Source organism: Anoplopoma fimbria, chromosome 6, assembly GCF_027596085.1.
Source record: "Anoplopoma fimbria isolate UVic2021 breed Golden Eagle Sablefish chromosome 6, Afim_UVic_2022, whole genome shotgun sequence".
Lineage (NCBI taxonomy): Eukaryota > Metazoa > Chordata > Actinopteri > Perciformes > Anoplopomatidae > Anoplopoma > Anoplopoma fimbria.
Window position 1 is genome coordinate 15,023,170 of NC_072454.1, and position 26,069 is coordinate 15,049,238.

At 38.6% G+C, this 26,069-nt stretch overlaps 1 protein-coding gene across 2 annotated transcripts; it reads right to left on the bottom strand.

Annotated features, from left to right (window-relative positions):
* Nucleotides 1-788: 788 nt before the first annotated feature.
* col21a1 (collagen, type XXI, alpha 1) lies at nt 789-25,196 on the bottom strand. 2 transcript variants are annotated; one of them, XM_054599615.1, is made up of 29 exons: nt 25,066-25,154; nt 19,618-19,745; nt 18,855-19,415; nt 18,498-18,663; nt 18,181-18,409; nt 16,952-17,122; nt 15,121-15,198; nt 13,949-14,032; nt 12,760-12,822; nt 12,288-12,341; nt 12,147-12,200; nt 11,996-12,049; nt 8,507-8,560; nt 8,370-8,423; nt 8,234-8,287; nt 7,865-7,918; nt 6,344-6,388; nt 6,198-6,251; nt 6,062-6,115; nt 4,999-5,052; nt 4,764-4,835; nt 4,587-4,622; nt 3,889-3,933; nt 3,025-3,057; nt 2,781-2,936; nt 2,616-2,670; nt 2,342-2,533; nt 2,183-2,260; nt 789-2,036 (listed from the first exon to the last, which is right to left on the bottom strand). In XM_054599615.1, exons 2-29 carry the CDS (start codon nt 19,712-19,714, stop codon nt 1,849-1,851), a joined length of 2,889 nt encoding a protein of 962 aa, XP_054455590.1. In that variant the 5' UTR covers nt 19,715-19,745; nt 25,066-25,154; the 3' UTR covers nt 789-1,848. The 2 variants fall into 2 exon arrangements, with proteins under 2 accessions (XP_054455590.1, XP_054455591.1); XM_054599616.1 differs by lacking the exon at nt 19,618-19,745 and having other exon boundaries at nt 25,066-25,196.
* Nucleotides 25,197-26,069: the final 873 nt, after the last annotated feature.

Here is a 26,069-nt window from a genome sequence, read left to right on the forward strand (position 1 = left end):
AATCACCTCAACTTATTGAAGTCCGCGTGTTTACGGGAGAGGGCTCCAGCTGCAGTCACCAACAACAACAACAACAACAACAAGGATCCTGTTTTATGCTGCATGGGATTATGATCAATTGGGATGCTATAAAATATTATTTTATCATTTTATTATTTTATTAAATGCACCAACGAACAAATAGGACAACTTGTAAATGTGCTGCACTAAAAATGATCCCATGTAGGAACAGATCATGGAAGAACTAAAAAACAAAACAAAAAAATGTATAAAAATACAACAAATTCAAAATTAAGAGCCTCGGACTCGTTGCAGGTCCCCCCCAGCTTTATAATTGTACAAAACACCCCAAAGAGTAGTATATAAAAGTATAAGTTAAGTTGACACAAGGAGACTAGAAAGTTCTGTTCTCAGAGGAGCACTAAGTAAACCGCATGTTGAAGTTAGATTGCTGTGATAATTAAAAGCATAAATACTCAGAGGTTTCCATGTGATGGGGTGGCTGCTGTCCAAAGTGAATAAAGGAAGCGTAGAAAGGTAGAAAACCTCCTCGATATGTTTGGATGTTACCACATAGCGCCATCTAGTGTACAATGCGCTTAACTGGTTACTTCTGAAGTTTAACACACACTCACACACATTCTACAGTTGCACTTTGTATTCAAGTTTCCTAGTGCTGTGTCCTTAGAGGAGGACCCAGCTGCTGATCTTTTTTTTCGTTCCACAATACATCCTTTTTGATGCTGCAGTAGTTCACACCTTACAAACACACAGAAAAAGTAAAAAAAAAAAATAATAATAATAATCCAGGAGAAAAATGCGATTGATGGTGTAATGGACAGCTGGAATAAACCTGAAAAGTTAAAGCCCAAAGTACAGACCAAACTAAGTTCACAAATCATTAAGATGTTTTAATTCTAGTAAAAAAAGAGAAAGTCACCTTTTAACAAAATAATAAAATTACAAAAGCTGTGTAAGACATGTCCCGGCTGAAATACACAGTTATGACTCTTTTATAAATAACAATAAAATACTTGCTACAGTAATGAAAGGTAAGCCTTAGAAACATAAATGACATATTTCAAAGTAAAATCTGAGCATGTTCTTAGACGTTGAAACTTTAAACATTTTGCTTCCTACTTTGAATAAAATGGCATGTGATTGAATGATTGTGATAGAGGGGAAAGTATTCATCTATCTTGGTTGAGACACAATATTATCTTTTTTTAAAATGTTTTCATTAGAGTAAAGAGCTTAACAGTCAAACTGAATGCTAAAGGAACACAGGCTTACAGCAGGTCACAATCAGCTACAGGAAATCACAGTCTTGTGCTGAAAAATGATTATTTCGCTCATAATTTATGGTGAAACAATTCACTGAACATGGAATTTATAGATCATAGAGCATGTGTTTTGTTTTTTTACAGAAGATAAAGCACCAATCCATGTGGAGAAAATTTAGAGATGCACATGCAGTGAAGCAACACCAGGGGGCAATATGGGAAAAGGCACCAGCCATACTGCCCAGAGAGAGATCATGACACATGAAGTACATGAGTATGAGGTGCTCAGATGAGAGGTACTAAATGGAGCGTATCATTGATTCTCTTAACACCATAAGAACATGAAAATATGTTCAAAGACGTGTGAATAATGATACAAAATACCAGCAGAGGAAAATGTGATAGGATCTAGTTCTGTTGACTGTCTGAGATCACATAACTGGTGATAGAGGAGGTCCGTTTTGTTTCCACAACAGAGCGAAACTGTAAAAATGAGATCTTCCTGAGAATGGCTGTTTGTTCCACATCAGCTCTAGACTGGTGCCTGCAGTGACGCCGCATTACGTCAATAGTTTGGCCCTTTGCTGTAAGGATCCCGCCTCATCATGCTACCGTAGCACATGGATGGATCACACACCCCAGGCTGACCAGGGATGCCAGGATTCCCACTTTTACCTTCTGCTCCGCTTACACCAGGGGATCCAGGCTCACCTGGAGGACCTGGTTTACTGTACCCCTGGGGACCGGTTGGACCTGTGGAGATAAAAGCCATGATCAGTTTAGAGGAACGGGTCACAGTGCTGAAAGAATGAAGTCCTTTTTAATGTATCCCAGCAAATTAGCTTCCACATGGCTTTGTGAGTGATTTGTGGAACTGAATAAGTAGCCACATTGTTTACCTGGAGGCCCCGGTGGCCCCTGGTCTCCAATGGTGGTCCGGCCAGGGCTCCCCTTCTCACCCAAGAAACCTGGTTCTCCTGCAAACACAAGTGTACCTGTTTGAGCATCCTGCCAAACAGCTTCAATAACACACTGTAGACTTCGACGTTGGTTTTTACCTTTCAGCCCAGTAATACCAGGGTGCCCCGGCCGACCAGGGTGGCCCGGCTGTCCCATAGACCCACTTAGTCCAGGAGTACCCCTGAGTCCCTGGAGCCCAGTTGGACCTGGAGGACCAGGCGATCCGGGCCGGCTTTGACACCTTTTACAGCTACTCTGCTGGTTGCTCAGCAACAATAAATGCAGCTCAGCTAGGATGATTGACAATAAAAAGAATTCAGATGTGTAGCGAAATCACACAGAAACTCATCATCAGTCTGTAATGATACTCACACTGAAGCATCTCTCTGCAGATTTGCCGAATGTGACCGTCCGACATTTGACTTGCCTGGAATAAAAATGATGTATCTTATAGATCTGTCCATTCCACTATGTCAGTCAATATCAGATATACCATAATAGAAAAACAGTATCGTTAGCACAATGTGTAGCACATACAGATCTTCCTTCAGGTCCAGGTGGGCCAGGTGTGCCAGGTAGACCACCTTCCCCCTGCAGCCCTCGGGGGCCAGGTAGGCCTGACTGACCCGACTGTCCGGGCCTACCCACTTGACCTTCTTGACCTCTCGGCCCTGAATCCCCTCCTGTCCCTTTCTGGCAAAGAATACCACCCCCAGGTTAGCCATAGACACAGTTCAGGTTGGATAGAGGTACAGTTATTAAAGCACTCAGTTTATCATACCTCTCCTTTTAGTCCCATTGGACCAGTGGAGCCCTGTCAATGAAAGTCAGGATAAGTAAATAAAAACTAGGAAGCAAATACCATCAACAAGGCTGTACAACCATCAACATTTGTTATGTTTGTAACACAAACATGCCTCTAGATTGCCATTAAAATTCTCATTGACAGAAATCTTGTGGATTTTTGGAAAACACTTAAATATCTGAAATATTGTGTAAGTGTTTAATATGAATGAAAATGTGAAGCAAGTCAGACTAATGACCAATGAGTGGGTGTAAAGCTGTTCTAGCACCATCTATAGGCTAAATAGCATCAAATGTTGCAGTGTCACTCTGATATGTGCCTATGTCATCTAGAGTTTGTTTAAAAAGCACCTGCATGGGTTCAGAAATTGATGACAAATAGGCCACGCCATCAAGAAATTGAAATGGTCATAGTTAAAGGATCACACTTACAGGGTCATACAAATATGTACCAATTATGGTTTGGAGGAGGATTTGTGAGACAACAAAAAAAGGAAAATAAAAAATCACTGTACACATAAGTGGGTATGGCCTATATGGATCAGATATGTATTGCAACTATGATATTTTGCTAAACTTCATAGTTTAGGAGGTATGACTGAAGATTTAAATGCCTTAACAAATGGCCACATGGTGGCGCTATTGCAACTTAAAGCTAGATAACTTTTTAGCGTTCCTGCTATGTAACATAGAAACAGAAATGGAGCATTCATGAGGGGAGTAGTTCATATATGAAGTTGTATCTTAAGTTCCACAATTTTACTGTGAACTTTTTTTGCACTACTTGTGTCCATTTATTGAAAGTCTTCATCAAACAGCAGAGCTGATCAAAGCAACTCACGTGTTCCCCTTTCCGACCATGCTCTCCTTTTTCACCTGTCATTCCCTGTTGAGAAAATGACTTGATCAACGTCACAAACCCATCTGAAAACATTTGGATCAAGCATCGGTCTTTGCATCATATAGTACTTCCGTAAGTAATACTTCAGGTTGAAACAATGTGATAATGGGTTTTAAACACATCACATTGCTCGTTAGATTTGATTACATTAATATGAACACACATTATTGTTGCATTCCAGAGTAAATTTTGTTGTCATGACATGAAATTGATCCACTTAAGGATAATGGAGAAAAACCATGATGGAAGTCAGTAGAACCCCAAATATCCAGTTATACTATAAGTATGTTGATTTCTATTTGAATTAATTAAAGAGTTTATATTCATCAACTAATAGAGGTACACTTCATATAGACTGCCTATTGTGATGAATACAATCTCACAACAATTACTGAATAAGTGTTCCAAACTGCGACTTTAATAAAACAGGTAGCAAGTTATTTTCGACCAAAGTCTTAATACAGCACCCAATGGTAATAAATTACACTGACATTTATGCAAAGCTCATAATGTGCTCTCAATCTTGAAATTTGAGTTATTATTAGATTAACATTACAGAGGTCAACATGATCATAGTATGATCTACTTGAGTGACTAGATAAGCGTTGATGGCAGTGTAAATTTGTCTCCAATCTTACCGTTCCTCCTCTTTCACCTGTATTTCCTCTTTGTCCCTAACAAAAAAAAGACATGGATTATAACATAATGCTTTACATTATGTGGCAGAGAAACAAGCAAAAGTACCAAATGATTAAGAGAAGAAAAAAAGACGGCAGCGTCAAAACACTGGCAGAGCAAAATGTAAGAAGGAATACCTTGCTGCCCTTCAGGCCTGGCATGCCTGGGTGCCCCGGCTGACCTGCTCTGCCTTCTTCTCCTGCACTCCCCTTCAAAAGTATTCAGTTTAACACCAATCATTATACAGAGCACACTTTGTTTATATACTTTAGAACATAAAACTTCCAAAAATACTTTTTTACATTGTGGATAAAAACATGTTTAGACATGAAGCCACCTGGTTCATATCTGATCATTAAAATTGAAACATACCGCAGGCCCTTGTATTCCTTGTATACCTGGACTTCCACCTTCTCCCTTATTCCCCTTGATTAAGAAATAAAACATGTCTTATGTTACAGAAAACATTGCAATAGCATCTAAACCACATCATATGCTGCAGTCCTGACTGCTTTATATTCCTTATCATAATTCATTTTCATTGATGCATGCAATAGTTTTAGCTTACTTTCACAAGGTTTTGGTGCAGCGTGACATTTAATTATGTCAAATTGTGTGCTTTCTTTTCCAGTTGAACAAGCCTCAGTAATTGCAGTCTGAAGATCAGCCATAAAATCAAAAGTATTGCATGCCTGTTCATAAACTAGCTTTTCACTTGTGTGCCATTTACCGATACACATTGGCTTGTTAAAGACGATCAGCTAATGAAAAGAGATTAGGAGACAGAGCGTCCAGACCAGACAAGCCAGACTGCTTACATTTCCACTAAAATTCCACTGACGAAAGCAGTCGGCCGAGATCATCCCTTAATTTAGCACTGCGGGTGTGGCGAAGAGATCGTTACTTGTAAATGTGTATTTTAGAAAAACAGCGACCAAACTAAACATTCACTGCTGCTGACCAATGCAGCTCTCTATGTATTTCAATCAACTTGTTGGTTAGAAAGCTTCATAGATGTAACCTTATACAAACTGATGACACATGTTGTATACGCTGCATAACATAGGGCTTGGGAATGTTTTGTCATAAAAAGCCAAACTAAACCCATGTACTTGTTGGCAGCTGTTTAACTGTACAACATTGTGCTTTGATTTAACTTAAATCACAACATGGATCGGCCTCCAGCTTGTCTGTTGCTAATGCCAGCCCGTGTGGATTGATCTGCAGAATTGACTTATCTGGGTCACGGTGCACTCAAAGCCCCAGGGGCGCAGCAGGGGATAAACTCACATTCTATTTAGTGCACAGTTAATCCATTTTAAATACTTTATTAAATGTTTTTGATGACTGTCAGTAAGATGAAAATCTGTGGTTATTTCCGAACCCTTTGCATCACTGACAATAAAGCTGTTTGAAGAAGCTCAAAAGGCACTACCTTTTGTCCAAAGGATCCTTTTAAACCAGGTGCACCAGGTAAGCCCATTTCACCCTGCAGGAGGGTGAAGAAATAGTTTTGGTAACTCATCAGATTCAATGTTTACACAACTAGTCTATAACAGCTGTTAACTTACAGGTGGTCCGGTCGATCCTGTGAAGCCTCTGGATCCAGGCAAACCAGCTTCCCCCTTAAATCATTTCAGTCAAATTCGATCACAAAGAATGACGCAAAAAACATTGATCAGTTTATTTTGCACATACATTAGGAACAGGAGCTCACCTTTTGTCCATTCTCGCCTGCAATTCCTGGCAATCCAGGCATACCCTGGGAGCAAGGAAACACATAATATTGTAACGTCAATCAATATATTCAAGAATGCCAAAAAATAAATAGAATAAAATGTTTCTTATGTGTCTGTTGTCTAAACTTTTTTACTGAAACTGCATGTTTTCATATGCAGTGTTTCTGAACTGATATTAAAACCAGCATGAAGGACTACAGGTTCCAGTTCACGTATTTTCAAAGCGAAATAATTACTTCATTGTGTCAGCAACAAATGTAGCCAATTGCTCAATAAAAGGAACTGATTGAACTGACATGGTGCACCAAGAAATGTTACACTCCCCAGTTACGGCTGGTTAGTTGTATTCGAGAAACATGGTTTTGGGCTCCTTCTTCGGACTCGCTCTGTGCAGCAGCTCAGCACTGTCTTTGTCACACAAGTGTACAATCTTTAGATGAATCTTTTGTGCTACATTTGTGCAATATTGTAATAAAGAAAGAAGTTGGTATTATAATTGCAGATAGGAGAAAGAGGGAATGTTTCAAATTTACAAATAAATGGTTTAATACATTAAATGTTTGTGGTTCAAAACATGCAGGAAAATTACCCTGGAAAGTCTCTTTAGTTTTTTGTTTTGACCTTATTTTCTTCAGAGTTAAACGCTTGCAGATGCTCAGTGGTTGCCTCAAACTAAAGTTTAAGTAACATATGTTCTTAATGATGGATTTGACAGGCAGGAAGAGAGACAGAAAACATAGTAAGAGCCACCCAGACACTCACACTCTCCCTATAGGAGAAGAAATCCCTGTCTCTGGGCCGACATTGAAGTGCTAACTTCATCGTGTTTTAACTTGAGGAAGTATGGTACTAATCCTGGCTCCTTGGCTACACCGCAAACTCTATTGTTCTAGTTGGGGGAAAATGGCTTACAGCCTTGTGGAGCAACTGACTCATCTTTTGTAGACCCATCACAAAGTTTTGGACAACACTTATAATCATAATCAGTGGGGTGGCTGCCCAGTTGAAACACTTTCTTCCTAAAACAGATTTGCGAGAGCGCCACAGAATTCCCTCACTGAGTTACTTTTACTGCCTGAGATTAAAGCATGAAGCCTGCTGGTTACATAATAGGGTTATCCTGGGATGAACTTCAGGGGAAATACCCCTAATTTACTAGCTGTCAGGGATACTCTCAATACTGCTGACAGTATGTTAACACACTTACAACAGTAAAACATGTGCATGCAAAAACTGAGTCATCCATAAAACCAGTACAGTATTTTCCTAATGTTATCTTGCGTCAGTATAATTTCATGCCAACTACAACTTGTAAACCTTAGTAGTTTTTTTTACTCTACTAAGGTTTACAAGTTTACCTTTTTTTCCTTCAAATTTTGAACTCATTCATGCATATTTTGCATCAAATCCTCAATTGCTAGAAGTGCAAGTAAAGATGTGACAACTCAAACAACCTATAAAATACCAAACAATGAGTAATGGTTGTGTTTCAAACTCACAGGATGGCCTTGCCTCCCATCAACACCAGGAAGACCACTGGCTCCAGCTTCTCCCTTTATAAACAAAAGCATCATTAATCATTTAATCATTGCCTCAGAATTTTTACGTGTCATGATAGATTTATTAGATAGGCATCTAAAGTGTGATGTGTAGAAATATTGTCAAATGTGGTTTGGCAAAAGAAAAGGGAGACACCAGCACTGTATGACTACATTGCAATGGTTGCCAAAACATCAACATCACAACTCTTTGGAGCAGTGATTTCTTTTAAGAGTCTGCTCACTCAGCCAACCTCATGCCTCTAATATTCTCCTAATCCCTGAATGAGTTTTGTAACATACTGTTATGCACTGACAAAACTCACAGACCTTTTGACCAGGTCTACCAGGAAATCCAACCGCTCCATTTCTCCCAGGTAGGCCCTGAAAGCAGAGAACAGGATTTTTATAAACGGTTAGAATTGCACATGAGCTCTTATTTGATTATGAAATGTTTTATACATACTGGGTCTCCTGGAAAACCGGGTGGCCCAGTAGGTCCCAAACTTCCCTTTTCTCCCTAGAAACATCATGCCATCAAGTTAGGATTGTTATATTTCTTGTGTAATTTTCAGAAGCCATTAGAATTATCTGCAGCCTTACCACTTGACCAGCTTTCCCCGGTAACCCTGCAATGCCTGTGGATCCTATTGAGCCCTGAGAAAAGATTAAAGGTGTTATATCATCACTAGATGTGATAAAATAAAAGTTCTTACCTTTAATTGTATAATCTTGCCATCCTTATCTAAACTTTAAGACAGTGATGGTTTGCCACTAATTTGACATAATCATCCATGTTTGTAATAGAGGGACCTCATTATGAGTCAAATCAGGAGGCACAAATGTGTGAAACAAGAGCACTTCATAGACCAATTGCAACGTCAACATGGTCACAAATATGCAGTCAGTGTTTGACATTAGCCAGTAATGTCAAACACTGACAGACCTTTTGTTGGCTTGACAATAAATTCAGCAACTAGTTGGACTGAAACTTAAAGTAGTGACGTCTTCACTGCGCCATTCAGGCATTTAAAAAATTGCCCGAATACTAGACGTTAGTCAAGTGTCTGTTGAATGGTGCCAAAATGTGGAACGATGAGTCACTGTATTTTCAGAATAAAAAAATACATTTGGAAACAATACGGGACGTAACGTCATCTGTTTTCTCAGATTTGCAAACCATCTTTTGATAATATGCTAATCAACTCCCGGGGAACAAGTTATTGTACACTGAAAAATGACACCAAATGACATATTTATAACTGGCTGAACATTTCTATTGTTGCTTAATTTGCTAAAATATTTGTTATATAAAAATATACCTCGACTGAAAAAAAATACCTCGACTTGAAGTGCTGCAGCCGAGGCAGTTAAGGCACAATAATGGAAACCAACTGCTAGTGTTTGCGCGTCATTCGTCTACTTACTGCTTTTTGGATTGTGTTGCAAATGCTAGTCAGTACCACTTTGTGTGACAATATTGTGCAAACAACAGGGCAGTTCCTAGCAGTGTTAGCAATGACTGGTTTGCATCAGGTGTGCAGGAAAGTTGTTATAAGGAGCTTTCACTCACTCCCCAAGCTTAGCTATGGGTTTCCTATTGCTTTGATTTCTGTCGTGATGAATGTAGTTACTGAGTTAATGAACTACAGGGATTGTTAGCACAGACTGGATGGCCACATGATTAGAAATAAAATGTACCTTCAAAGGTGATTAATGGCTCTGGTCATAAACAAGTATCACAGACTGTGAATACACAAACATATCAAATTTTTGGCAAAGTAGCTAATAATTCTTCCTCTTTTGTCCTTTAATTATGTACTTCTGACTTAATTAAGCAGACATCTCATGTTTCCGTGCACTAGATCCTACGCCAGGAAAATGAAACTACACCCTTGGGTGGTCTTACAATATGGGAACAATTTGGAACGGTAGATGTAAATGCATTTATATCCATAGAAAATCGTATACTCTACAAAATGAGGATTCCGCCTAACTTGAACAGAAGCTTGAGAGGCTGCTGGTTGAAGACTTCTCGGTCTGCAGAGATTGTTCTGTGGTGCATGGAGTATATTAAGTTTTCCCAAAGTGCAACCATCTCTTGACCCAGACATTAAGGGTATTTAGTTACTTAGACCAAAACGTTTGGAGGGTTTACACTTGGCCTTTAGGAAAATTGATTTAAAAATGAATGCCAAATGGCTGGAGTAATTTGCACAGAGCTTTCCCAAACTCTTTAACATTTTTAGCAGCTGTTCTTCTTTGACAAGTAAGAAGTGATGGAAAATCACTAGCAGTGCCCTCCATCTAGATGCTCATCTCATCATTCATGATGCTTTAGACCATCGCAATAATTAGATGTCTAATTATGGGATTTTAAAAGGGCATTCTTGCAGTAAAAGCCATGATCCTTTGATCTTGTAAGGATTACTTGGAATAAGATAGAAAAGATTCAGTAAATACACACGACCTTCAGAAGTGAAGTCCCCAGTTGTGCGCTGTCTCTCCAAAGTATTTCACCTATTAATCAATGTACGTTGAAGAAGACAGTCCAAAACACTAGAAATAACTTAAAATGATAAATCCTGGACCTGTGAGGGATTCTCTAATAATGGGACAGGTGGTACAGGAGGGTTCGCTCCATGTGCAAACAGCTGAAACCATTTTTTTAAATGACATTTAACTGCTTGAATTGTTTTCCACTTAAGCCAACTGGCAGGAACCCCCTGTGGTCACACTGATTACGTCTAGAGAGGAAGCATTACCTCATTGATCCTCAAAATAATGCTAAAGGCAAAATGTTCACTGCAATCACAGGTTTAGGTTCGGACTGCTTGTGGCAGCTAACACATTTCATCTCACAGGTGCTCTCCCCTCGTGGCCCATATGTTATGTCTTCTACACATGACAGCTGCTGGTAACATGCAGCATCAATTGCACATATGTTTTCAAGGCTTTGTGACTGAACAGTGAATGATGAACAGCCATCATGCCGTGGCTAGTCTTAACATCTTGATACTTTGAATGGGCTTTGAGGCTCAGAGTTTGTCTCCTTAGCCTTGAATGTGAAAGATGTTTAGCTGTCAGGTTTTATCTGATAAAAGAAGATTCATTCGCATTTAGATTTTTTTTTTATCTCTATACTATTTCTCCACTACAATAAAAGGCTATATTGTAAAGGTTGATGGGCAATGAAGCCAGGTTTGTAACACACAAAGGTTTTACTTCGGGCTGTGGCTCAGTGGAGAGCAGGGTCGTCCCCCAATCAGAGGATCGGCGGTTTGATCCCTGACTCCGGCAGTCCTTGTCGATGTGTCCTTGGGCAAGACACTTAACCCTGCGGTGTATGTATGTGTTTGAATGTTAGTTAGGGTCCTGATGTTCAGGTGGCACCTTGCATGGTAGCTCCTGTCATCAGTGAATGAATGGGTGTGAATGGGTGAATGATTAGTAATGTAAAAGCGCTTTGAGTGGTCGGAAGACTAGAAAAGCGCTATACAAGTACAGTACATTTACCATTTACTTCTAACTGATATATATTCCTCTCTGTGGGCATATGATCGGGTATTTTAGTTTCTTCCCGTCTTCCTTTCCTCTCTACCTCAGATCTTACAATAAAGCGGTTGCTAAGGACCTTTTTTTTGTTTGTTGTTTGAGCTTCCGAAGGAAAGGCCAGAACAAAAGTCAGGAAATATGAACACATTTAAAAAGTCTCTGATTCCCCTCAGGTTCTCTCTGCAACATGCTCTTGTCAGACAGTTTAGAAGTTGTATTTTTTTACTCTCCCAGGGGATCTGTCTTTATATTCATAACATATGGTTTCTAGAGTGATTGATGTGATGGTGTTCAAACGGTTCAGGTTAATGTCTCTAGCAGGGGTTTCCTGTTAATCCTACATTTGATCTCATAAAAAGAAAATTTAACTTGACAGACGTTTTGTTTTTTTCTTTATCATTTTTCGTCTCAGCTTTGATCAACGCAGTCAGCAATTTTACTCACTTCTCATGCTTAAATTAGATTTTAGGTAAATAATGTCTAGCAATATCTGGATAGTGTATTTTCAAGTAGTATTTGAATTATTAACATCGCCACCTTCTCTCCTGTTTTTCCAGGTGATCCTGGTAATCCTGGCACACCTCTCTCACCCTGAAAGAACAAAATTGATCTTTAGTGGTCACAAATCAGTGCAACAGCATGATAATGAAACCTTTCTGGCCACAATTGTGCTTTTTGACCTTCCTACCAAAACACCAGGCCTCCCTTGCTCGCCTTTGTACCCATTTGACCCACGTGGACCCTGACAGAAAAAAAGGAAACAGCTTTAAATTCTCTATTCTAGATGCTGAATTTATTGTTAAAGTAAATCAACTGAAAGTTTCCTTACCTCTACTCCTGGTGGACCTTGCAGCCCTGGACTTCCTCTAATGCCAGGGATACCCTTTCATTTAGAAAAAAGATGAGAGATACACACATTTGGTTAAACATTTGAACCCCTTCAACTGTGTGCATGATCTCTAAGTGAGTCTAGGCTGCAGGGTGAGTTTTTGATCATGTGGTAGGACATATGGTTTAGTTTTGGATGTTTTTCATTAACCAAATTACCAGTGTGCTGCGACCTGTGGTATAATCAGAGATGTTTTTCTATTTATCCATTGGAAAAATAAGTAAATAAGTATATTTACCACTGAAGCGATCCTGACCACATCGAATTAACAAGCACCAACTGCCATGACTTAATGGGTACATTAACTCAATTGGTTCTGCTCTTTTCTCAGATTATGTTGTGGATGCTGCTGTGACAGTGTTGTTGGCAATTAAGATCTGTATATTTGTATATTGAACTATGTAGTACTCACAGGCTTACCATCAGCACCAGTAGGTCCAGGCTGACCAGCTTTGCCAGTGTTTCCTTGATCACCCTAAAGAAAGAGAAATGAGCTGATTTAATGATGTGTAGCAAAAAAAGTTAATTTCATTATCTATCATGCAACCTCAAAGCATCATAAATGAATCCATAGAAAGAGGGAGTTTTGATTGAATGTGTCTTGCTGAGTTAGTTTGTCTAATGTAAGATGCTCTCAGACACTGTGCGGGTTATAAGGAACGTCTGCAGCCTGCAATGGTCCCAGCATTTTGGATCTATTGGTAAATGTTGTAAAAGAATAGCTGTGATGTTATAAACACAAACATGCCTGAGCCCATGTAGGTTTTATTAACAAAGAGACTTGTTGCTGTGGTAATATATATCTAAAGACCTTGTGTAAGGTTTTATGACCGGGGCTGCTAATATCTAAAGAGGGAACATGAAGGCTTTTATCCTAATTTTGGTCATTTTCCACTCTAACGAGTGTTTATCTAAAACAGTGGTCTGGTTTGCATCAAGCAAACAGTACATTACAAAATTATCTTACAAGGCTAACCATACTGTAGCTTCCAAACAATAGCAAGCCGCAATTTGCCTAACAGGAGAATATAAGCTATTTGGTGCATCCATAATTTGTAGTTTTCAGCAGATAACTGTGTATTTAAGAGATTAAAGCACTAAAACCTCCCACAGAGCACTGTTTCAGGCACCAAGGAAATCTGTGTTTACAGGCTGTAATGACTGTAGCTGTATTCGACCTATTGTGCAACTTCATGTGCTTATTGCTTATCCTACACAGAGAGCAGCATGTAGAAATTCAGCACACAATCCCTCAAGGCGAAGCTGTGATCACTCAGAAGGGAGTTTATACATAAACCACCATCCCGAATTATTCTTCTCTCATTTAATCTCAACAGAATACCACTGTTTAAAGTAAATATTTAACCAACTGTCTGAACACTGAGGATGTGGTGGAGGTCAGTGTAACACCAGGGACATACTCTATTCACTGATATCTCACAGTACTGTGAGTGTGCCGTTTTGCATTCATCTCTGCAGGCTTATTTTGCTTGTAGGCTGGTTTTCAGTGTGGCGGTATGTGCTGAATATGAAACAATAAACTAACACAAGACAAAGAATGAAAGATAATAGAAAGAAGCAAAAAAAATTTAATGACTGACCTTTATTCCTGGAAGTCCAGGGGCTCCAGGAGGACAAACACAAGGTTCTTGAGTTGGTTCGGCGTAATCAGGACTGTTGGAGCACTGTAATAAAAAAGACTAGACATTGAGCGTTGATACAGAAGTATACATATTAGAGCTGCAACGATTTATGGATTTATTAATTAGTCAATAGACATAAAAGTATTGGCAGCCATTTTAATAATGCATTAATCATTGCATTAATTGCATATCTTCTCAGATATGAATATTTGCTCATTTTCTTCGTCTTTTACGATTGTAAACTGATAACTTTTTGGAGTTTTTGACAATTGGTTGGACACAAGCAATCGATCAAATAATGGTATAATGTTTTTAAAATTTCCAAATCCAATACGGAAACCTGACAAATCATTTATACATTCAATAAAAAAATAATTATTTTCATCACAAAAGCTTACTTTACCTGCTGTGCTCTTAATCTAATCTGTATTTTACTTTGAATAAGCAGGTCTTCCTGCTAAAATGTTCACTGTAAACTGGATATATTTCTGTTTTGAAATCAAATGATGTGATATTTTGCCAGAAAGGCATCTGATCGTTCATGAGAAGGACATTTATAACTGAACTTTGAGATTCCATTGCAAATAAGCCAATAAAAGCAAACAGAGAGAGGAGAGAAGCGGTGGTTACTTGGAAAGCGATTGTAATTTTAGGCTACTCATCTTTTCTCTTTTGATATTTTCATCCTCACATTAAAAACAGTAATTTGGCACTGGCTTTGTGGTTAAAGCAGTTTCAAAGCCAACATGACAACGGGCCACTGCTTCATAAACACAGTTAGAGCCAACAAACAATAAAGAAATTTACTGAGTGCAACATGGTTGAAGCTGAGCCATGGGTCCTCCTCCAATAAATTATTGGATTCATGAACAGATGTGACTTGAAATGAATATGCTGAGTTTACACTTTCACTACACAATACTGCAGTACACTGAGCTGAAGGAACATAAAGCAAGAAAATCATTTTATGCAATGCAGAATGAGGTGTGGAGTAAACTGATGGTGAAATTGTGTGTTTCAAAGCAGAAACAGATGTAGTTGTACAAGGTGAGAACTAGGTGAGAAAAAGTCATCTTTGTTGCTTTTGGACTGAAAAATAAGTTCAGCGCCAAGAAGACTCTTGTACTTACAACTCCAGGGATTTCACACGCAGTCTCACGGGTACTCTGCTCAGGGTCACAGTAAATGCGAAGTTTCTGGATTTCAAACTGAACAAGATTTAAAAAGAGAAGAAACTCTTGTTAAAGCACAACCTCCACCCTTGGAGCCTCCAAACAAGCTAACAAAACAAACATTGGGGCAATTTGCAACGTTTATTTGGATTTTATCAGTGCTTTGCCACTAATGAATTTAAATTGCTATTGTACAACTATTAAATTGCCCTCATTGGGCATTAAGCAGCTACATGTTGCCAGACCTCCCTCAGTGTTGGAAGGGTTCTGTAGCGACGTTACAATATTCTTCCATTATTTGGTATTTTGTTGATGTCGGTAAAATGGCTCCAGAATGTCCCATGGACTGTTTCACTCTAGTTACCATGTGAGCAGAGAGAAGATCCCCACATATGATTTATATTATTTCAAGCTTCATGAAAACATTAGTACGAGCTGGCAGCATAAAACTATGTAAAACAAAATGGTTTGCATTTTGTTAATGATAATGAGGGTTTGTAGCTTCTTTAGGTTTAAACACAACAAGAATGTCTGGTGTGGTCTGGTGGTTCATGCTAATTTAAAGTTGTTTAGAATTGCATTGTGGTACTTTTAGAGGTCCTATTACAAAAATCTGTTTCCAATTACAAGTGTGTTTATCCAGACACGATTCTCGCAAAAGTGAACTGACTCTGTTAAATGGCTTTAAACTAGATGATCCTTATAAAAATGGATCAGCACAAAAAATAACATTCACTGCCAAGCTGCAGTATAATATCATATTTATATAGCTTCATATAGCTAATATCCATAGCTATATAAAGTAAAAGTCATAAATGATTTATATTCTTCCCTTCTTTCTTTTTAAACAACGGATTTTCCGCACAGACCGTCTCCTGTTATGTCTTATGTTACACAATGTTTTTTTGTGATTATATTACATTTATTTATAATATTTTGCTTTATATTCATAACAATCTACAGCTTGTTGTACTAAGTATTTTAGTTTAGTAAAACAGCTGCATTATTTACATTATTTTACATGTATTTTAATTAATTGACCATCATTGTGGTCACAAATGCAATTACCTAATTAGTCACATATGTTCCTGAGGTATTTTATATCGTTCTTTTGTGCTGTTGTTTCATAATAAAAAGTGTAACATCATATATAACAATTAGAATAAAAGGATTTATTCTGCAGAACACAGTTATTATTCTTTTCCATATCGTTATCTTTAAATTAAAGCATATTATTTTGCAGGGATGTATATGCATTGCACTATATAGCCTTCTGCAGAGCCAATTACAACATAGGATAATTATAATTTATTGCAAATGCAGCATGTTTGGAAGTAAATATGCCCATTGAGACAAATAAAACAAACATTAATAAGACCTAGAGGAGAAAAAGGCTTATTTTTGCCAATGATTTATATTCCACAGAGTTGAGCATGTCTCTCAGGAGGCAACAATAAACTGTGTGATGCTGTTTAAAACATCTATCAGTGCTGAGTTTGCTTAAATACTCATTAAACAAACTCTTCTTTCTTTCTATAGTCAAGTTGACGTACTTCTTGATTATTTTTCGGGGAAACAAACTGTATTTTATGAAAATAGGGTTCTTGATGTTACATTACATTACATTACATTACATTACAGTCATTTAGCAGACGCTTTTATCCAAAGCGTATTCAACATAGGTATTCAAGAGAACTACTAGTCACCAGAAGTCATAAGTGCATCTCCTTTCTTAAACAAGCATCTAAAAGCATAAACCAGAGCAAAAGTATAGTGTTAATAAACTTACTGGCGCTGTTGTTTCTTTACTGACATATTTTCCAACTTGGGTTTTTCCATTGATAAAAATACCGACAGGGGGCTCCAAGGATCGGGTTTCAATCTCCAGGTCATCAACATAAAGGGTAACATCTTCCTCGGTGACCAGCAGCCGCAGCTGATGCCATTTCTCATCGAACAGCTACTTTCGTCATAGAAAAAGAACAGGAAAAACGTTGTTAATGCTATGGTACATTCTGGATGTGTGCTGATAGAGTCATTCAAAAATCAATCTGCCCCCTGGAGGGAGTGTTTACATTGCTGTAATGCTCAAACTGTTGGGAAATTGTAATATAAAGTTATTAACACACAATCCTCATTTGGTATTATGTATGCACATTATGATTGTGAAGATTTATGTATCATATATAAATATCTGGGAAACACAACATTCCAGATTGAGATTCTGTTTGTTTTGCAGTCTTTGAATAAACTGTAATAGAGGTAATCTATCCATCTAAAAGAGTTCAAATGATGTGCTTCCTTTTCAAAGGCAAGTTTTTAATCTGTTTATCATAGAGATGTACTGTAGCTTTTGTAAAGGTTGAATAGGCTTCCGAAGCTGTAAAGGCTTATACCAGCTGTCTGGATGCGTGAATTGGAGGATTAGGATTGATTGGTTACATAACAGGTATTATGTGTGGTTGAAAGAAAGTGCTTAGACCTTTATACAGTTTCTGGCCAGATTTGTAATATAGGACATAATGAACAGAATACCCTTTGAATACCATTAATTACCCGTGTGAGTGTGCTTTTCTTGGAAAAGTTACAAGCACTAATATTCTGAATTTATAGCATTCATGCATCAATCAGACCCTAAGAGACGTATTCCGGCAATATAACTTTGCACCTTCATAAAGATCGAAGACTCAGAAGAGACAGGTGCAAATTAGAATGGTGGAAATCGCAGCGGCAGAGGCCAAAATATCCTAACTTTTAATCTGTAGTAAAAAAGATGGATATTACAGTTCCCATAATGCAACTCAGTGTGTCTCTTTGTGTGAACATCTCTGACTGGTAAACACCAATATCATAATTTTCTCAGGCTTGACAAAGCTCCTACACAGCCAAAAAACTTATACTTTAAACAACTGTGTAGTTTAATACTCTCTTTGAAAAGTTAACTGATTTTAATGTGTGAAAACAGCAGAGGGCCCTTTTAAGATTGTTTCAAAGAAATAAAACACACTGTTAACGTACCCTTGCTGTGTGCTGTGAAAATGTAACTGTTTGAGTTCCACTTGGTGCCTCACTGGTTGTGGTGAACTTGACGGTGCGCTCTACTCCATTAAGAGTGACCGCCATCTGAGGTTTCCCATCAAGCGTCTGTATTCTCCACACGTCCCACTCCTCTATTCCCACTGATCCTTTATACCTCAGTGTGGCCACAAAAACATATGATGGAGGCAAGCCATCAGGAAAAAGGTTCCTGGGTGACCAAAATATAAAATATAAACGTCAGTCAACTTGTGATTACACTAGTTATGATGAAGAAAGAATAAAAGCAAGGTGATTACCGGGTAGCTACACTCAAGTCTACACGAGGCGTCACTTCATAGGCCTTAGTGCCGTAATATGTCCCTTGTACCTTCTTTGCTTTTTTCGCCAAATTTAAATGTAACAGAATATCAAAACCCTTCTCATCGCGGGAATCTATGGGAATTCTTGTTGGACAAACAGTTTCTGCAACAGACAAACACAGTTAAATAGAAAAATCAACAAACATGGGGACAAATGGAGAATAATGAAGGTATGGACAAATGGAGTAGGTGAAGAGATACCTCTCTGAGGTCGTTATGAAAGTAATATTTGACATCATAATATTTTAGCAGAACATTATTTTCAGCTCCAGACACTAATCAGCAATTGCTTACCTTCGCACAGTTTCTGTCGTATGATCTGTATGATCCTGGAAATACCTTTGTAGTCCTCAACAGAGAAGACGTAAGTTGAAAATGGCTTGTTTGCAATGGCTTGCAACTGGGACACTTCTGTCTCTGGCCCAACACCAATTGCAAACAGAATTACTCCTTTTTTCCTTGCTGCCTCTGCCGCTTTCAAAACCTCATCTTGAGACTTGCCGTCTGTGAGGACAACAGCGATTCTGGAAATTCCTGATGGGCCGCGCTCCGACAGGCCAAACAGTTTATCTGTTGCAAACTGAATGGCTGTCCCTGTCCTTGTGTTTCCCCCCATGTAATCAATGGACTCCATTGCTTTGATGAGGTCTTTGGTGGCGAAATGCTTCCCCAGAGGAATTTCTAAAACGGGGTCATCGCTGTATTGGACGACTCCAACCTGGGTAAACTTCTGTCCAATGTTGAAGCTTGTTGTTATGTTGACGAGCCAACGCTTTACTATTTCAAAGTTGACATCTTCAACACTCCACGAACCGTCTAGAATAAAGACCAAATCACATGGCGCGGTCCTACAACCTGAAGCAGACAGGAAATAAACAGTCAGCAGTTTAAAATAATGGTTTCGACATATCCTACCTAGTTTGGTGAAATACTTTAAATAAAATGCATTTACAGTACATGAAATCATCTTTGCCAATTGTATGCATTTGGCATTTTTTTTATGTATGGACAACAAGCATAACAAAGTGTGAGACAATGAAGACAGAAGCATTCTTACTTCTTATGTCTTCATCTTGAGCTGCACTAAACAAATGGAGAAGCATGAAGCACAGGCATCTTAAGACACAATGCATGGATGTCGCTCTGTAACCCATTATGCAGCAGTACCGAGTTCCAACTGTGCACCTAAAGGGAAAAGGAAAAACATGCTTTGTATTGCAGAGAAAAAGAAAAAGAACAATGCAAGCATTTGTGACACATGGTACTTGTGCTACTCTTGCCTTGACAGAAGTTAATGCCTCAGACTATTGTTTTTCCATTATTGAGATGTTTGGCAGCCATTTATTCTGGCTCATCCTCTCTCCATAGACTTTAATCACAAAACCACTACCTGCAGTCTCACACATACAGTGATTATGAAGACTGGGAGATAACTTGAGTGACATATAAATGATGAATTAGTTCAAACAATATATGATTCAAGCATTGTTGATACATGCAAAAAAAAGCAGCATTTGTGTATTAAGGTAATGTTGTCTCTCTGGATGAAGCACCAAAGTTCACCCTAAATGTTATATGAAGGTGATCTGATTAACCTTTGTGTGAATGTGTATGACTCAAGCATGACAGCAGGAAGTCCATGCATACATTCACACTGTAATCATTTATTTCATTTTCAAAGATTTTCCATATTAATTTTATTGTTTCAAGTTATTTTTGGTAAGGTTTTGTGAATCAGCAGTTATTTATACAGCAGGCCAGGTTATGATTTAGATTTTTCATCAGCTGTCGATTTTTGCAGAAGCCTGGCTATATCCAGGATAGGCAATAGTACAGAGTAGTGTGTACATAAAAGTTGATTTGGTGCAAACTATACTGTGTGCATATTGCACTTAGGTCAAGGCCCAAGTGAAGCACAGAACAGACAGAGCAGTCCATTCATTGTTTCAAATGCCATTACGGAAGGTAGGGTAAAAAAAACAGTAGAAGAAATGGATGCCAAATATCAAAATAATGGAAAAGAACAAAAACATCTGAATACTTATGGTTTAATCAGACATGATCTTAATACTGCATTGTTTGATTGTATTTTGGCCACTTGGAGGCAGTGCAACCACATTGACATGTCACCACCTTATAAAGTTGATAATGTCCATTAATATGGAGTCAGTACTATCCACTTAGGGAGTGTTAGTCCAATATTTTTAGCTCTGTTTTTGGTCTCTACCAATGTGAGGTAAAAAATATCTTGCTCTTTAGCTGCTTAATGCTCTACTATGTTCACCAAGTAGTTGCTATCTTGTGCTGTTTGGAGCTGAGCAGGTAGAGCCAAGTGGGTTTTTCAGAGTTAATGCTGAAAACAGCTGCACGCAGTTGTCACTGGGGCCATCAAGTGCAAATCCTATCAGCCCATGTTTGCTTTCTCCTGAGTGATATTCACTTCCTACCTCCCACTGCTGCCACAGACTCTGCTGTACAATCCACAAATCCCTAATTCACTTACTTGAACCACAAAGTTATACTCTGAGCTCTGCTTACAACCTCCATGTGGCGCATTTTATCTTTCCAGTCCTGCCGCACAGCCACATTACACCTAAGCATTTTCCTTTCAAGCCTCATCCACCACATCCTCACATGGCACTGTCAGCTTTACTAAATAAACAACTCACTAAACGTCTGACCACAACTGCCTTTAAACCACTGCTCACTGTTTCCTGTGGGATTATCAGCTGTTTCCTCAAATCTGCTGCCATTTGCCAATCTCTGCCCACTCTTTGCCAAAATACTGTATAATACGGCTGCCCAGAGAAGCGTCACTCCTACACTTTTCCTCCATAATGGATAACACCAATTGTAATACCTTCCTTCCCATCAGCATATGAAGTAATTTCAACCAGTTACTATCACATGCTGCAGAAGACTTACAACATTTATGTCAAAAGGTTTGTCATCCTTGGAGTAAGACTACTTTATACCCTGGCATATTGCTTCAAAACATTGGCAAGTCTGAACATATAGAAAACTTACACTCTGGGAAGATGTTAGTGAAACAGTTTGTGCATTTCATTCATCGCTTTTGGTTTGCTTCAATACCTTTCAACACCCTTCAACTCTTCTTCTATATCCTTAATTTAGCCACTCCCATGTGCTGATGTTTTGCCCTACAACTGTTTATTACCTGAATTATTGACTCAATCAGTTATGATTTTGCTGCATGTGCCCAGTTCTAAGGCTCCTCACTCTACACCTGCACAGCAACATTCTTGCTGTGTGGCTGAGTGCTGACTGTTGAAATACTTTTTCTATGCTCCAGGAACTCAAAATAACGGGTCCAAACATAGTAGCTGATGTCCCGATATAACCTGGATGTGACTGTCAGATAAATTATGGAATTCTGAGGCCACTCAAGTAAAATATGTACCTCACATGTATATATCTATACATGTGAGGTTTTTCCTGCGCTGCACTGCTCTCATACAGAAGTTACAGTTTAGCTGACCTGACCGACAGTATCATAGCAGAAGCAGTTCCCCCTCAGGTAAACACTGTTAGCTCTGTCAGCACTTTAGCTGTAGTTTGCACAATTAGCATTGATAGTTGTGAGACACCGGCTCTCTGTCGATATTTTCAGAGCCATTAAGAGCTGATCGAAATCTTTGGTTGTGATTTATAATCTAAATTGCGGAATTTTGTATTGATATCCATGTTGTACCAATCCATATATTACATTACATTACATTACATTACAGTCATTTAGCAGACGCTTTTATCATATATCCCAATGACTTTGGGGATCCGCCTACTTTTCATCTAGCTCTATCATCAGGTGAAAATTTAAACTTTGGTTACTTTGAGTACTTTGATTCATGACCAAATACCTGCAAAACTAACAACTTCCTCTTCACCCTCAGCTTTTCTTTTTGTCTAATGCAGATGATTGCAGTATTTTAAAAATTATGCTGATGTGCCAAACTAAGATGGTGAACATGGTTTACATTATACCTGCTTAACATAAGCGAGTTGAAATTGTCATTGTGAGCATGTTAGCATGCTGACTTTAGCATTTAACTCAAAGCTAGCATGGCTGTAAACTCTGTTCATACAACCAACAGAGGGCCATTTTAAGCCATTTCAACCAATTGCCAAATCTGTTCTGTTTCTTACGACAGCAGTCTTGGATATGCTTCGGCATCAACTCAGATATTGAACACAAATCCCACTCAAATTTCAGTGAAGTAATGTCAAGACAAGTGCAACACATGACAAAATGCAGTTTGTCCTTTAACATTGATTAATGTCAAGTACAAAACAATGGCATGTTGCATACCTGCTGTGTTTTGCAAGTATATTTCAGTAAAAGGTGAACAATGATATCATTCAATGTGCGTCACACAACATGTAGTATTGTTGTGGATACAATGATGATTATGTTCACGCTCATGGAATAAGAGATGAACTGAAATATTATGAACCAGGTGAAACAAGAAAAAGGTTGTGTTTACATTGAGCATGTGAGCAGAGGGTAGACATGGTTTATCATGTGCTGTTTATGTGTTAAATTATCATCTCCATTTTTCAACACGTGAAAGAAAGAAACTTCTGACATCTCAAAAAGGAGGCAGTTGCAAATGAAGACCAGGTATGCTGCGTACAGTAGAGAAAGCATGACTTGTGGAAGGAACTTGACAGGAAGGAAACAAACTCCTTATACATAGCTATTTCTGATTGTGAGGTTCAACAACACAGTGGCTAGGACATGACCCTTGGCCTCCCAAAAGCTTTTATTCCTGTGCTGCCAAAGAGAGGTCATACTCTTTAACATGACTGAATTTTTCCACCATGTAACCTCAGCGTTGAAGTTACTCAGTTTGAGGAGGCGTTAAGCTGCCATAGTTGTGCAAGCCGTTTTCTTCAGAATATTTCCCCGCTAGAGAGCTGGAGGAGGTTGTTGGAAAACCCCCTCATTGTCAGGGTCCAGTCAGGATGACTTTCCCCTCGACTGACTTTCCCCAAACGGAGTGTTTCTACACCTCTGCTCGAGCCACATGGAATTCATTTACACCATCAGACAGTGAAATTCCGGCGGTGGACTTTGACCAAACACATGTAGTTGAGATGAAGGGAAACAACCTTTATCAAGGAATAGAGACGCAACATTACGCATGCTAAGCTATAATGCTTAGGGTTGGAATGCATGCATAATGTAGCAGAATTAACAGGTGCACTAGTGTTGCAGGTTAGTACCAGACCCCACTGATCTCTGATGTTATTGGGACAGCACAGACACTTTGTAGCTCCAGGTTTTGGTGTTTGAATGGCAGAACTGTAATGCTGGATTAAATATATTTTTAGTTTTAGTTGTGAAAATAACTACCACGTGGCATTATTCTAGGTTGAGCCAGTTGTTTGTTGCATTACTGTGCTAACTCAATAAGATTTATGTGGGACTTATTCACAGTTAAGTTCCAGCTGGAAATGCTGTTCAGGAAGCTGCTTCCTGAAATTCACTAAATAGCATTTTACTTGTTCAGGGTGGGCGACACTGAGTCATAACACAGATTTTAAAAAACCTTACCCCAGATTTTGTCATACTTCCCTTTAAAATTTACATTTTATATTTAGCAGGACACCATGATAATCATTTAAATTATTGAGCTCAGAGATTTAAAAAAGTTGATCTTTTCTATTTGTTTTGTACAAGTACGTTATGTAATTAAACTGCATGCTTTAACTCCACTTGACCTGCCAAAGTTATACTTATCTGTGGTAAATTTCACAAGAGGAAGATGTTTCATTCCAGAAACAACAACTGCTGTTCATGCTGAACAGTTGCCAAGAGCAGGGGGATTTATATCTGCCAAATTCTTTGGGCAACAAGGGAAAACCAAGCCCTGTCAGTTGTTCTCCGTAGAAATCTGTTCAACTAATCTGAATGCATAAAATGTTTTGTAAATGTCTGCTGATATAGTTCTTATCGCTGTCCACTCTCAAAAGCTTTTTTTCTTTGTGTATGATATTCTCACATCTGTAAAAAAAACGGTATGAGTACAATAGATGCAATACTGAGGTGCACTGTGTAGTATGCTTGCACAGATTCAAGAAATACGAAAGAAAAAATCCTTTTTACGAGAAGTGAAATGGCCAGGAAAAAAATCTTGAGCTGATTCCATTCATTCTTTGCATGACAGTAGCACAAACAAGGGACTGATAACTGAGCTTAATGTCTTCAATATGCAACTGCGGCAGCACAAACTCGAGGACACTAAAGCAAAAGTTGACACTGTGCAAAAACGGTTACTTATCTGAACACATCATGAATTCACTTTAATGATCAAAATCTGCCTCTATAGATTCTAATACTCTGAATTTAAATGTCTATTGATAAAATAAATTTGACAGTAACATCCTCGTGCATAAAAACACACCCAAAACCTCTAACTGCAAAGTAGAATTTCTAAAATACAATAAGTTACTTCACAAAAAGACATAGTAATTGAAAAGTTACCGGTAAGCGTCCAAGCCCTTGTGTGAGTTCCTGTTAATCCTCTCATTGAGAGCCAGTGATCAATACTGTTCACAGCCCTGGGTTTACAGAAACTGGATTTAGAGAGAAGTGCACATGTTTCTCTGCTGAATGAAAGCCTGCCTTTTCCAGCAGCTCTCTGTTTCCTCTGTTTCTGTCTTTCTCTCCCCCTCCCACCTCCGCTCTCCACCCTCCACCCTCACTCCGGACTTTTATTGGCCTACAGCCACCCTCAATTATCATGGGTGGAAAGAGAAGCAGATAAGGAGAGCATGGAATAGTGAAGCAGACAGCCCATCTCTGACAATACAAAAGGAAAATAATAGTAATGATCACTGCCTCCTTCCAAGTATTGAGGGTTTGTGTGGGTTGCTAGGGGCATAACCAGAGAACATGGAGTTTTCTGGGTGCAGAACAAGCACCGGATCAGCCAACAAGCTTTAGTATACTGTGACACAAATACTGCACTGCTCATGTTACAGTTCAGCAATGTGTTACACTGCTCCTTTTTAAATTCCACTTCATCACATAAATGGACAGCAGATTATGTACTTACAAGTTAGCAATGAACAAGGTGTGAAAAACCACTGCAGCACTGTTTCTGCACGAACAGCTTGAAGTCTTTAGAAATGCAGAACTGAAACTGCTATCTATAGAGCACGCAGATCTCAGTTTGATCCACTCAAACAAGTTTTATCATGTTTGTGTTCTTAGTGAAAGCCTGCTCTGCATCAACAAAGAGCAGCCTGAGTGTTAGCATGCTCTCTTAAAGTCTGATAGTGTACAGAACACTGTACTAGATTTTAAAAGGTTCCTTTTTATTGATGAGTTGAAGGACCGTCTGAAGAATGAAAATCTGATGATAATGACTTTTTTTTACAGCTTTTGGCTATGATAAACAGTGTCATTTATAGAAAACATGCCGATGGGTTTTGGGGTTCAGAGGGTTGATTAGATGAATTAGAAAAAAATACCTTTAAAACCAT